General features: G+C 42.7%; 2 protein-coding genes across 4 annotated transcripts in view; one reads left to right on the forward strand and one right to left on the reverse strand.

Moving 5' to 3' along the window:
- Positions 1–249: 249 nt before the first annotated feature.
- On the reverse strand, positions 250–4,871 carry CHTF8 (chromosome transmission fidelity factor 8). The gene is given in 5 exon segments (XM_002923205.4): positions 250–522; positions 524–618; positions 1,020–1,137; positions 1,398–1,455; positions 1,991–4,871. Coding segments are annotated over 5 exon segments (414 nt in total). The 5' UTR covers positions 2,007–4,871; the 3' UTR covers positions 250–395.
- A 3,827-nt stretch (positions 4,872–8,698) lies between these two features.
- The window catches only part of UTP4 (UTP4 small subunit processome component), a 36,888-nt gene continuing 32,380 nt past the window's right edge, over positions 8,699–13,206 (forward strand). For 2 of the 3 annotated variants that reach the window (XM_019803769.2, XM_002923204.4), the window contains exons 1-3: positions 8,699–8,847; positions 10,009–10,169; positions 12,984–13,175. In XM_019803769.2, the coding sequence (XP_019659328.1) occupies positions 10,011–10,169; positions 12,984–13,175 (351 nt within the window). In that variant the 5' untranslated portion in view covers positions 8,699–8,847; positions 10,009–10,010. Of the gene's footprint in view, positions 8,848–8,893; positions 9,097–10,008; positions 10,170–12,983; positions 13,176–13,206 lie in introns of those variants that run through there. The other variant, XM_034638561.1, reaches the window with a different exon arrangement.

Raw genomic sequence — 13,206 nt, forward strand, 5'->3', positions numbered from 1 at the left:
TGCCCTAGGGTTTAGAGACGGCCCCGGGCCCGGGCCCGGGCCCAAGAGGCCACCAGGCCTTGGGAAAGAAACTGCACCTGCGCCAGTGGGATTCATCCCTCTTGGAAAAGAAGCCATGCCTGGGTCACGAGCACCAGCAGGGAAAGGTGCTGGATTTGAAGCCAATGAGCCTGATGAAGTTGGAAAAGGCGATGGGTTCCTTGGAAATGGGGCCAGATTTCCACCAAGAGAACCGGATGCCATAAGGAAGGGATCAGAATTCATGCCCAGCGGGTGGCCTGTGTTCAAAACAGGACCCCCTTGTGGTCCCAGGGAACTGTCGAGCCGTCCTCGAGGTGGCAACTGAGCACGAGTCCAAGGAGTTGGCCGCTCTCTAGGGAAAATCCGGGGTTCTTTCATACTTTCTTGGGGACGTTGGTGATAATGGGCTTGGGGCGAGTTTTGAAAAGGATCTTGTTTTTGATGAGTGCTGTCACCAGGTACCGGGTGCCAGTTTTGCAGCCAAGCTCATCACAGTCCTGCTCCAGGAGTGTGTTTGACAAGGACGGCAAAAGGTTTCTCCAGATGGATGATTTTTCCATACAGGATATGATGCCCCACGATCAGCACAGGGATTCCCTTTGGCAGAACAAGAATGAAATGCCTGAGGTTCAGGGCAAGGTCATAACACTCAGGTGCCTTCTAGAGATGCTCTTGGCAAGCAATGCTGGCACCTCTACTCCCTGGTATGGCTCTACCACTGCTGAAGAGCCACACCAGACAACCACCCTTGTGCCCTTTTACTCTTTCTATCCCCAGGTGAGAGAATTTCCACTTTTTAAAACTGTGACTTTTCCAGATTCCCCAAAGCTAACTTTCCCTGCTATTGCAGGGGTCGGGGGAGAACAAGCAGAGAGCTTAGATTAGCTAGACCTCGAATAACAAACCTGAGGGCAGTCCTCACTCTGGGTCCTGGGAGCACCACCTTGGTGTAGCTTGCTTTCCTGAGGCATTAGGCAGGGAAAGAAAAGTCCCCTCACCTCAGTGGTGTAATGTAGGTCTCCCAGGAGGTTTCCAGCTAATCCAGTGCTGTAGCGAGCCTCGATCTCCCCCTGTAGTTCCATCAGCACCCATTCTGCCAGGCCTCCAGCCCCAGCACTGCAAGCAAAGGGCTGGCGGTTACAATATTTTTGAGGGGTGAAGGATGAATAGTGTCCTACACCACCATTCAAGGCCCAAAGGAACTCTTTGTGGAGCACAAGTTCTTGGGAAATTAGGAGTGCTAGGCACCGAACTACAGAAGAAATGCAAGGATGTGTGCGAGATGCACCTAAGGACCCCGATTCTTCCAGAAAAATGTCAAACCTACATAACCCTAATCATTCAAACTAAACAAAATAGTCTCAAAATGTACTCACCTGGAAATAACAATTTGCACCATGAGCTTTCCGTCTTTAAAAAGCAACTGAAAGTAAGCTGTAGAGGAAAAAAAAATTTAGGATAATAATAATAGTAGCTAATATTTATCATGTGCTGTGTGTGAGGCATTTTTCTAAGTACTTTAAACAGATTTTATTTCATTCCCCTAACAATGCTATAAGCTGTTAATATTTCTGAACTGACATTGTATGTACAACATTGCTTAAGATCACCAAGGGTCAACAATGGTATGCAAAGCTGTTATTATAATTATGTTCAAGGTCATGTACTTACTAGTCAACGAGCCAGAATTTGAACCCAAAACATACATTATTGCCCACATTACTGACCACTATGCTAACTTGCATTTCTCAAGAATGTTCTATTTTCTATTCTGCATATTTCTAAAAAAACTAAAAAATTCACTCAGATTTTACTTTTCCCTTTGGTGATATAAAATATGAACTTCGTGTCTAACAATCTGGTTATATTTCAAGGCTCAAAGGAATTCCTTTAACAAAAGCCAAGAAACAAAAAAGTCCTTCAAGGCAACTTTGGTGAATGGTCAGCGGACACCTAACATGACACTCACCATATGCTTTGACCATCTTTCAGAGAGGTATACTCCGACAATCAACTTTCATTTTATGCAACAGTACCATCTGGTGGCAAGTTTGCGGTACTCTAAAAGAATGGGTTAAAATGAGTATTTTTTGCCTGTGACAACTGGCTTCACTTGTCTTTCTAGGAACAATAGATCCACAGGGGACTGAGGAGATGGGGGATCTAAACTACACGTTCTGTATAAGTCTTTCCAATTAATCGGTGGAACTCGGTGGAAAGTTGTTAGTCCAGTGTTTACCAACTGTAGTACTGTTATGTTAATAGGTATAATTGTTCTCAAGCTTAGCAAACATTGGATTAAAAAGTTAAACAGGTTTCCTCACTGATATGTTAACCTTCATTTTGGGTCTCCAGGGGAAAGTGTATTGCCAAGAGCCTTACAGGACGGCAGAACTTGTCTGTTCTCGAGCACCAAACATACTTTGGGAACACAAGGTCAGTCAATTCACTGGTCTTCAAATTCAAATATAAACAGTAGCTAATACTTATTGAATTTTTACTATGAATCAGATGCTGTACGTGTCTAAGAACCTAGGCCACCTGTCTTTATCTACAACCATAATCAATATGCTCCCAAAGGAGAAAACCAAGTACTAGTGAGAATGAAAGACATCAAAGCATCAGGTAGACCCTGCAGACATGGAAAAGCTGGTCAGAAGGGCCGTGGGGGGCGATCAAGAAGGCATCTGTGGGGGCGCCTGGGTGGCACAGCGGTTAAGCGTCTGCCTTCGGCTCAGGGCGTGATCCTGGCGTTATGGGATCGAGCCCCACATCAGGCTCTTCTGCTATGAGCCTGCTTCTTCCTCTCCCACTCCCCCTGCTTGTGTTCCCTCTCTCGCTGGCTGTCTCTATCTCTGTTGAATAAATAAATAAAATCTTTAAAAAAAAAAAAAGAAGGCATCTGTGAGTAAGTCAGACCTTCTGTCGCAGCACCAGTTGTGGTGCTGCTTGAGAAAAAATACATGGGGCTCAAGGGCAAAAGTCTTGTGACAAGATAAGGAGGCACTACACCACCATCAACTGAACAACCAAAAGCACTTTTAAATTTTTTCTAAGGTTTCTTGAAGAAAGGATTACAAATTAAAATCGGAAGACTTAAAGTCAGGTTCCAGCCTGTAAGTGTAGAACTTTTCACTGTGTCATCATACACAAGTCACTTAATGACCATGAGGCTAACACCTAGATTATCTGACTCATTAAACTACTGTGAAGACCACATATACGCAAAAATGCTTTAAAGACAGACAGCTATATTTTTAGAGAATGGAAAAAGCAAATCGGTATTTCCACACTATAATTTTGACTATAATTTAGAGAATGGTAGGTATATTTTAGCCATCAATCAAAAAAACCTCAGTAACTAGAAATTGCAGTTGGAAAGTTTCTAAAGGTTAATAAATGCATAGAGATTAAAGGGTTCTTGTAACTAAGCTCTTGATGACTGATAATGCACTATATGTTTCTTGATGGATATAGTTATAGTAATACACAGGTAGTTTCTGAGAAGCAATTAAGTGTTCACACAGATACACAAGTTCTAGGAAGACCATGGCAGGGGAGGAAATCAATCTTAAAGGCCTTTGGAAACATGTCTGAGAGGAGTACCTATGGACTATTTAAGGGGGAATGCAGAAATGTTTCAGTGCATTCCACATTTCCTGAACAGTTTCCCGTTAGAACAGGAATTCACAACAGTGGCCCAAGTGGGCAAAGGAAAACAGATGCCTGATAGCTAGGTCAGAAGAGCTGCACCTGCATACTCATCCCCAGCGCTTCTGAGTACACAGTTGTACCAGCGTCTATAGCAGGCCCTGCCTCAGTCAGGAGATCTCTTGATACTGGCAAACATCTAGCAATGCTCCTGAAAATACAAATTTTGGGGCCTATAGCTTTACCATTCTGCTGCTGTCCCTAGTCAGGCTGGTAAAAAAAATTGTGCTAGTCCAACTGGGATGTTGCAGATGTGAACACAAATGAGGTTCAGACCCAACTTTAAGAGTTTTAGCTCACAGGAACCTGTGGACTGTCCTGGCTACATTTACGTACGTGGGAGTGTATTTACGGAGTTAGTAAGAAACAGAGGAGAGGGCATTCCTTTAGCAAATTTTAAAACTCTACTTTAGGGGTGCCTGGGTGGCACAGTCACTTAAATGGCAGCTCAGGTCATGATCTCAGGGTTGTGGTTTGAGCCCCACGTTGGCCCAGTGCTCGGCACAGAGTCTACTTGAGATTCTCTCTTCTTCTGCCCCTCCTACTCATGCATGCATGCTCCCTCTCAGATAAATCTTCAAAATTCTACTTTAGTGCCTTAAAATAGGCTATATCACCTTATTATCCTTTTTCTTGCTCCTTGAGATTACTACTCTAGGCAACTGTTCTCAGGGCCAGTGTGGGTACTTCACCGAGGACACACCTGATGGAGATGACAGGGGATGTGTATTTCACATTGCGGAGCTGACTAAAAAGAATCTGGTAACATGCAGCCCAATCTGTCCCTATACGCTTGACAGTAGGCAGGTAAAAGAAAAACCAAGAGGTAAAGTAGTATAATACAATAATACAAATCAAATCCTATTAGTAAGAACAGATTAACATTATGATAAATATTTTCTGTATAGCAAAAAAAATTTCTAAGTCTTCAGTCTCAACTAATTCCAGCAATGACAAGTAGAACAATTTCTACATGTTTGTTCTAAGATATTGCTTGTACAGAAATTGTAGATTTATTAAAAACATCTGAAGACACAGCCTGAAAATACACTCCATCAAATCATGAAACTGAATGGAGTCAATGAAAGAGCTTGCTTGGCACCTCTCTCTCTCGAGTTTAATGCCAGATTTGGTGAGGACCAACTTACTTGTCTTTGGTTAAGAATAATAATCCTAGGGGCGCCTGGGTGGCACAGCGGTTAAGCGTCTGCCTTCGGCTCAGGGCGTGATCCTGATGTTATGGGATCGAGCCCCGCATCAGGCTCCTCCGCTGTGAGCCTGCTTCTTCCTCTCCCACTCCCCCTGCTTGTGCTCCCTCTCGCTGGCTGTCTCTATCTCTGTCGAATAAATAAAATCTTAAAAAAAAAAAAAGAATAATAATTCTAAGTTGACAATATGTGTAACTGTATAGCCAAGGAAAAATTTCTGCAATGTCACTCTCTAAAAGATGTTTAATTCACTGTACTTCAAAGTGGAGTCTCATAGGCCACAACTAGTGTGGACCTGGAGCAATGGCAAAGTGGGGGAAAAAATCCCCAAACCTCTTTCCCCTGAAATGAATTATTTCAACTCCTCCCACCCCCATACCTCAAAAAATGAGGTAATTTTTTCCTGCTTAATTGTTCTGAGCCTTCACATCACTAAATAAATATAGTTTTATATTTCTAACTTAGTCAAGTTTAGCTTTCTAAAGGAAACTTTTTCTGAAGTACTTTATATATTCTAATTAACTCTTGGTATTTTCCTGCTAAAAAAAAAAAAAAAGGCTTTTCTGGGGCTTCAAAATTTGTAGAAATGGCTTGCCCCAGATCATCCTGTTTTAAGACATGGAGCCAGTCTGGAGGTCCTGGGTAAAAACACACTACTGCTTCTCAGGACAGTGGTCCAGGTAACTTTAAGATCCCTGAACAAACTACAGCACGGCAAAAGAATCAGCATTCTCAAAACCAATCCAGAGCCACAACAGAGCCCTACCCAAAATTCAAAACACTGAGGTGGAACTGTATTAGTCTGGGACATACCTTATTTAACTGTCATTTGGCTTCTACCTCTATTTTCAATTTACTATTAAAGTTATTATTAAAAACCTGAAAAAAAAAAACCAGAGTGCAAACACAATTTTAGAAGAAAAACCCAGGCAGAGCATCATAATACAAAAAGCTTCATTTCTCCCATAGCTAAGCTTTTGCGGACACTGATTTTCTAGTTTCATCGTGAGAACCTTTAAGGATGTAAGCACTCTTATTCCCATTTTACAGATAAGGAAACATGCTTAGAGAAACTAAGGTTAAGTAACTGGTCACCTAGCCTCTAAGTGAGATGTGAACTTCAATCCCTCCACATTATGGTCTCTCCAGGAGTCCTCTCCTACAGCACCTCAAATACAGTACTTCTGTATAACTTCTGATTGCTTTACAAAGATCAGCCTTTCTCATTTCTACAAAATGGCAAGTAACCTACACAATTACTAGCCAAAGTACCTATTACATCTCTGGGGTAGGCAGTCAAAAACAAACAAGTCTTTTCATCATATTCAGTTGATGAGATTTAGATTTTTGAAATCTCTAGAGATCTACTCCAAGATTCAAAACTAAGCATAGCAAAATAAGCCAAAAGAACAGAGGACGTTGTCACTGATTCATTTTAATCTTCAAAATCGAAGTCTTATAATTTGCTTTCTGAATTTTTAAATGTTAAACTGTTAAAAGATTACTAATGCCTTACAACAGAATGAATGAGCAATGATCCTCATAACGGTAACTGCCCCCAAAATATAATGGGGCAGAAGTGTGGTATGGATCCAATTAAATAGAACATATACAGCTTTTACCCAAACAAGGGGACTCAATGGTGATTAAAAATAATTAAATTTTACTAGAGCTAAGTGGTATTTTATAAAATTTCATTGCAACCTTTCATTTTGTATTTAAGATAGGGAATAAAGGCTTTAACTTTACAATTCTTAGTATAAAAAATTCATTTTTTATTTTAAAAAATTAAACAGTTGACAAAAAAATGTTTTCAAACTGCTAGACGAACACTTAGCATTTACTGAGCTTTTATTCAGTCCCAGGGATGGTTGTTTAGCATTGCAGTGAGAACTCAAGTCGTCAGACCTGGATTCTGTCACCTTAGCCTATGTGTGACTTGGGATTAATAATCTAACCTTTTAGGTTCCAGTTTCCCCACCAATAAATTGGGCATAATAAAGAACCTATCCCAAAGGGTTGTTGTGAAAATTTAATGAGGTTATGAATGGAAAGTCCTCAGCATAGTGCCTAAAACATGGTGAGCCTTTAGGGTCAAACTACTTATTACTGGCAGGGAACGTGGCATTGTCTTAGTGTATGTTCAACAGAATGTCTAAATGCTATACTGTATAATTATTTTATACAGTATATTTTAATGTTTATAGTGGACTAAGCTTTTCTACAAAAGCAGCAGATTATCAGAATAAAACCAAGTTTACATAAAGGGAGAAAAATTCAAACGGGACAGTCAAGGTTCACCAAACTGCTTCAAGGATTAAGTTCTGAAAGGTTTTTCTCTAAAGATGACTATTTTCTATGTGCCTTTCCACCAAATAAACCAAATAAACAATTCCACCAAATAAACAATTCAGGAAGTTTTCATATACAAATGAATCAGATTATTTTTATTAGCAGTGTTATTGTGGTTTGTGACTGAAGGGGATGGTCTAAGTTTCAAAGGGAAAATCTTGTCTCCTGACAGGCTTATGTCATTAAGCACTGAAATTCTGTTTCCAAATGAGAAGCTTGCTCCCCTCCAAAAAGGGGCTGTGGAGGATAGGTGGAAATGAATGCTTCCAAACTTTTCATTAGTGAAGAGTGTGTTCAAAAACATGTGTGGATACTATGCATACACGTGGTACTTTCCCATCACATTTTAGGATTCCCATGATGGGGGGAATCAATTACTGGTATTTGCAGACAATGGGTGGAAAAGATGGCTTCAGTCGATCTGAGTTACTCCAGTTTTCTCCATCTTCTGCTACTCTGCAGCCCCATCTCAATCCTTCCTCCTCTTACTGCTAAGGACCCCCATCCTCCCCAAAGCCCCTCCTTTCTAGCCCTGCTTGAGGTCTCACATAATCCCGGATTCTCCTCCCACCGACCCCCATCTTCTCCACCCTCTCCCCCGGCCCCCTCCCATCCTTTCAGTTGGAGCTACAAACACTTCCTATGTCTAGTCCCGCCCACTTTCTGGGACTTCTCGATCCGCTTCCCCTCTCTTCCCCAACCCCCTCCAATTCTCCCCCAGACTTTCCCTGGGACCTCCTACCAATCTATTTAACCCTTTCTCCTACCTCCCAAAGGAAACAATTCTTTAAATTGCATTCCTCCACACCCCTCAAACCGTCCACCCTCCTCCTGAAGATTACTCTTTAAACGTTTTTCTTCTACCACCCTCATTCTCAAATCGTTCCCTGTTCCCTCCTCAATCTTAAGTACTTAGCTCCTCCAGGACCCGAACCCACCCCACTCTTTAGTCTCTCACTCCGCCCACGAAAGAACCTGGATCACTCTTCCTTCTAACCACCCTCCCAATTATCTCTCCCAGCAGCTTCCCCCCGCGACTTAAAATATTCCCTCGAACAAACCTCATCGTTCTACACCCCCAACCAAGTTCCCTTTCTGATATTCCCGCTACTTTCTGGATTCCAGTTCTACCCCGCTCCCGTAAGCCTCGCGTGCTGGACTCCCTCCCCACCCGGGGAAGAGCCCCTTCCCGCACGTACCTCGAGGTTCCGGCCCGCGCCGCCCCCTTCTTCCGTCCTCCGCCCGCGCTCGGCCACCCTTTCCGCCCTTCTCTCGCTCCGCCCCGCTCGCTCCCTTCCTTCCCTCCGCCTTCCGTCTATACACCGCTCCCTTCCCCCACAATTCCTGGCCCTCCCACCCCAAGGGCCCCTCTGGGCTCGCTTTTTTTTTTTTTTTTTTTNCAACGGGCGACAACCGAACCTCCCGCCGCCGTCGCCGCCGCCGCGAGCACTGCCTGCGCACTTCCGGCCTTGCGCTGCAAGCACTTCCGGGGCAGAGCACGCGAGCGCGCGCGCACGTGGGGCCGCGGCAGAGAGTGGGGAGCCCCCATCCGTAGGTGAGTTGGGGAGGGGGTATGGGAAGCTGGCGGGAGAGAAAGAAATCTGAGGGGGTGCGGCCTGCCCTAGGCCGACGCCGGTGGAGCTCGCCGTTCCCCATGTGCCGAGGCCTGGTGGGGGCTACTCCGTAGATTCCGGGAGAGGGAAGGGGCGGCGGAGTTCTAGCGCGCGCTTCAGACGCCCTCTTAGCCGGGCCGGGCCGAACGCGCCTGACCTGCCCGCGGGTTCCTAACCTTGAAGGAAGACGGGTGAGGGGGCAAGCCAGAGTCGGTCCCTGTCTACTCCGCGTGTGTATGTTTGCGGCGGTGGGGAGGGGATAGTTGACAGATGCCAGATTAAGTCCCGTGGCTTCCTTCCCTTGAGGAGCTCTTGGTTCTGCCTGCCCCATCAGCCTCACTGCAATACCTTAGCTTGAGTCTGTAATTTGGAAACTTAGCGTGCTATAAAGTTAGGGAGACGTGTTCGCTAAAATGCAGATTCCTAGTCTTCCTCCCCCACCTCAATTCTCCCCCCATCCGAGAGATTGGAATTCTCCACTGGAGCTGTGGAGTAGGACCCAGAATCCTGCGTTTTTAAAAACTATTTTTGCAGATGATTTTGATGCAGGAGTTCTGCGGATCCGACTTTTAGAGACTGTTTTAGGCTGTATTTCTTCTTGACAGTGTTAGTGGTGTTTACTCTCTTCTTCACCCCCCCCCCACAAGAAACCTTATACACAAAATAGAAAGGAGTACCTTAGTTTCTGCCTCGAATACAACTGGTCAGCACCATGTGCCTCCCTTCCTTTAGGTGCACACTCCCAATTAGAGAACGAGGTCATGTTCAGTCTCATGTCACCCCTCTTTCAAAGAGTACTTTCTTCAGGTAGTTGGCAGGATTGTTAGGAGTCTGGGGCATATGTTGATCTTTTCGTTTTTAGCTGAAGCATCCTGTGCTTGTGGAGATGGTTTCATAGATTCTTGCCTGGGGTGTGAAAGCATCATTGGTTAGATATCTAGAAGTGAACCTCAGTGAGATACAGTTGGACTCTTCCATCCAGGACAGTGATAGTAAGAAATAATACATGTGACATGCTGCTATTAACAATAGTAAGAAACAATACATGTGACATACTGCTGTTAAAACATTTAACAATAATAACTCTTTTTTCCCCCCCTCAGGAATGGGTGAATTTAAGGTCCATCGAGTACGTTTCTTTAATTATGTTCCATCAGGGATCCGCTGCGTGGCTTACAATAACCAGTCAAACAGATTGGCTGTTTCTCGAACAGATGGCACTGTGGAAATTTATAACTTGTCAGCAAACTACTTTCAGGAGAAAGTAAGTCATTTGGAAGCCTGATTCGGTGTTGCTGAGTTAATTTTCTTAAGTTCAGTTCTACATCTTGTATGTCTTCTGTATTCAAAGAGATGAAAAGAAAGTGACTCTCTCTGGAGTCATTTAGAACTATGTAACTTGTGTAGTAAATATGCAGTCTCTTGTCTGAGCTCACAGTTTTGTTCTGTATAATGTCAGGAAGATACTATCTGGGAGTTGTGGTGGCTCCCTGTCATTTGGAAACAGGTTTGCTGGTTCTTTTCGGCACAACAGAAAGGGAAGCTGTCAAGACTATTGCTTTGTATCAGTTTCTGCACCACTGCAACTTTGGTAAGGTGGCAGGCATTTCCTGCTGGGGTTGTCAGTACCCATTTCATTGTCAATTCAGAAAAAACAATGAAACATCTTAGTATCAAACTTTCTGGTGCCATGATATGATGGTAGGAAGATGGATTTCTAAGTTCATCTGTCCGAGGGAATGTATACTTAAATGCCTACATTTGGGAGTAAAAGAGGAAAATACCATTTGGGTGTATGCAGAGGGCTGTTACAGCAGCATATTTTTCAAAGGCACTGATTACTGATTTCAGGTGCAACAAAATATTCATTTTGCATTTATTGTGTTATGCGTCCTAGGCACTGAATGGATGCCTGTGAATAGATAGATGGATAAATGAATGAATTCAGTACCTAGCAGCCTAGTACTTGGAATTTAGGCTCCCTGCACTTGTTTCTAAATGAGTGAGTAGCAAGTATTAGGCATTATGACAGGAGTCAGAGGCCCTTGAAGGAGCTCAATGTCCAGTGGGGAAAATATGACTATACAGTTTCCAAACAGTAGGTAAATTTTATTATAAAGCTAAGCACAGACATAGAATCTTAGTGGAAAGTTGGCTTACTCTGATGATGTGGGCTTAGGAATCCTGAAAAGGGATGACTTACTGATTTGATCCCTGAAGAATCAGAAGAGTTAAAAAATTGGCCACCACCAATGGATCACGTTCTATACTATGAAAAACGTGCTATGGTACAGGTTTGTTGCACTCTGTGGTATTTCTTGTCATTTAGGATGATTAAAATTATATAATAGTTTGTATGTTTGTTTTTTTCCCCACTGAACTTCAAATATTATGAAGGGACCATGTCACTGATATTGATAACCGTATTCCCAGCATTTAGCAAGTGCCTAGTACAGAGCCAGTTGTGAGTTAATATTTGTTTAATGAGTATTTCAACCATTCTTTACTGAGTATTTCTTATTTTTTTTCTCTCATCTCTCCTTTTTTCAACTGTAATTAATTCAGTCTGGTCTTTTGCTTTCTCCATAGTCCTTTCCCTACTATTGTTAATCATTCTCAGAGCAAAAAAATTTGTATCTCTTAGAGTGAAAAGAGTAGGGACCAGGAATAAGAATTAAAATGTTCTTAAAAAAAAAAAAAGATTTTATGTATTAGAGAGAGAGAGCGTACGTAGCAGAGGGAGCAGGAGAAGCAGACTCCCTACCAAGCAGGGAGCCCAACGCAATGTGGGGCTCAATCCCAGAACCCTGGTATCATGACCGAAGCTGAAGGCAGACACTTAACCAACTGAGCCACCCAGGTATTCCAAAAATTCAAATGTACTCTTCACTATTTAACTTTGGCACTTTGGGCAAGCTGCTTAACCTACAAGTACTTGTGTCATTTCAAGTTAACAGAGGAAAAATTGTACTCAGTCCCTTTCATGCGGAGCAGATGTAAAAATAAAATGCCTTGATATGTATGAAAATTTTTTTAAGTGTTAAGAAGGCACTTAGAAATCTCACTGGATTGAGCTACATTGTTTATGTTCTTGTTTTTAAAGTTTTTATTTATTTTTAAAAGTTGATCCTTTTTTTTTTTAATTTAGTATTCTCTACACCCACCCAATGTGGGGCTCAAACTCATGACCTTGAGATCAAGAGTCGCGTGCTCTTCTGACTGAGCCAGCCAGGCGCCCCCATTTATTTATTTATTTTAATTTTAATGGTAAAATTGATACTATAAATAGCATGTATTTAAAGTATATACATGGGGTGCCTGGGTGGCTCAGTTGGTTAAGCATCTGTCTTGGCTGAGGTCATGATCCCGGAATCCCAAGATCGAGGCCTGCATTGGGCTCCATGCTCAGCAGGGAGTCTGCTTCTCCTCCTTCCTCTCCTCCTCCCCCGCTTGTGCTTTCTCTCCCTCTCTATCTCTCAAATAAATAAAATCTTTAAAAAAATAAAGCCTAAGGGCGCCTGGGTGGCGCAGTCGTTAAGCGTCTGCCTTCGGCTCAGGGCGTGATCCCGGCGTTTTGGGATCGAGCCCCACATCAGGCTCCTCTGCTAGGAGCCTGCTTCTTCCTCTCCCACTCCCCCTGCTTGTGTTCCCTCTCTCACTGCCTGTCTCTCTCTGTCAAATAAATAAATAAAATCTTTAAAAAAAATAAAAATAAATAAAAATGAAGTCTATACATTGATAACTTTGACCTGCGTAAACCTTTGAAACCATCACCCAATCAAGATAGTTACATTTTTTTTAAATTGGATATGTCAGATACAATTGTATACAAACTTTATTCTACTGAAAAGGTTTTGCAAAACAAGTCCTACAAAGAGAAACAAAACCAACTGTATAGGTAACTAAAATTTGGATCTAAAAAATGAAAATCTTAATAAACATGATCTTCTGGTAGAACAAAACCCCACACTAGTTGTTTCTAGGTAAGTGTTTTAATTTTTACCATGTTGCCTGTGACTACTTGGTGCTGCTAGCTGATTAATTCATGGTGGGTTGACAAGTTATGGTGTTTCTGTAGTTTTTTCCAGGTCATGAGTCTCGGGCTACAGAAGCTCTGTGTTGGGCAAAAGGACAGCGACTCTTTAGTGCTGGACTCAATGGAGAAATTATCGAGTATGATTTACAGGCATTAAACATCAAGTATGCTGTGGATGCCTTTGGAGGACCCATTTGGAGTATGGCTGTCAGTCCCCATGGTTCTCAGCTTTTGGTCAGTAAGCAAGTTATTGGTAATTTAAAGA

Source organism: Ailuropoda melanoleuca, chromosome 12 (genome assembly GCF_002007445.2).
Source record: "Ailuropoda melanoleuca isolate Jingjing chromosome 12, ASM200744v2, whole genome shotgun sequence".
Taxonomy (NCBI): Eukaryota; Metazoa; Chordata; class Mammalia; order Carnivora; family Ursidae; genus Ailuropoda; species Ailuropoda melanoleuca.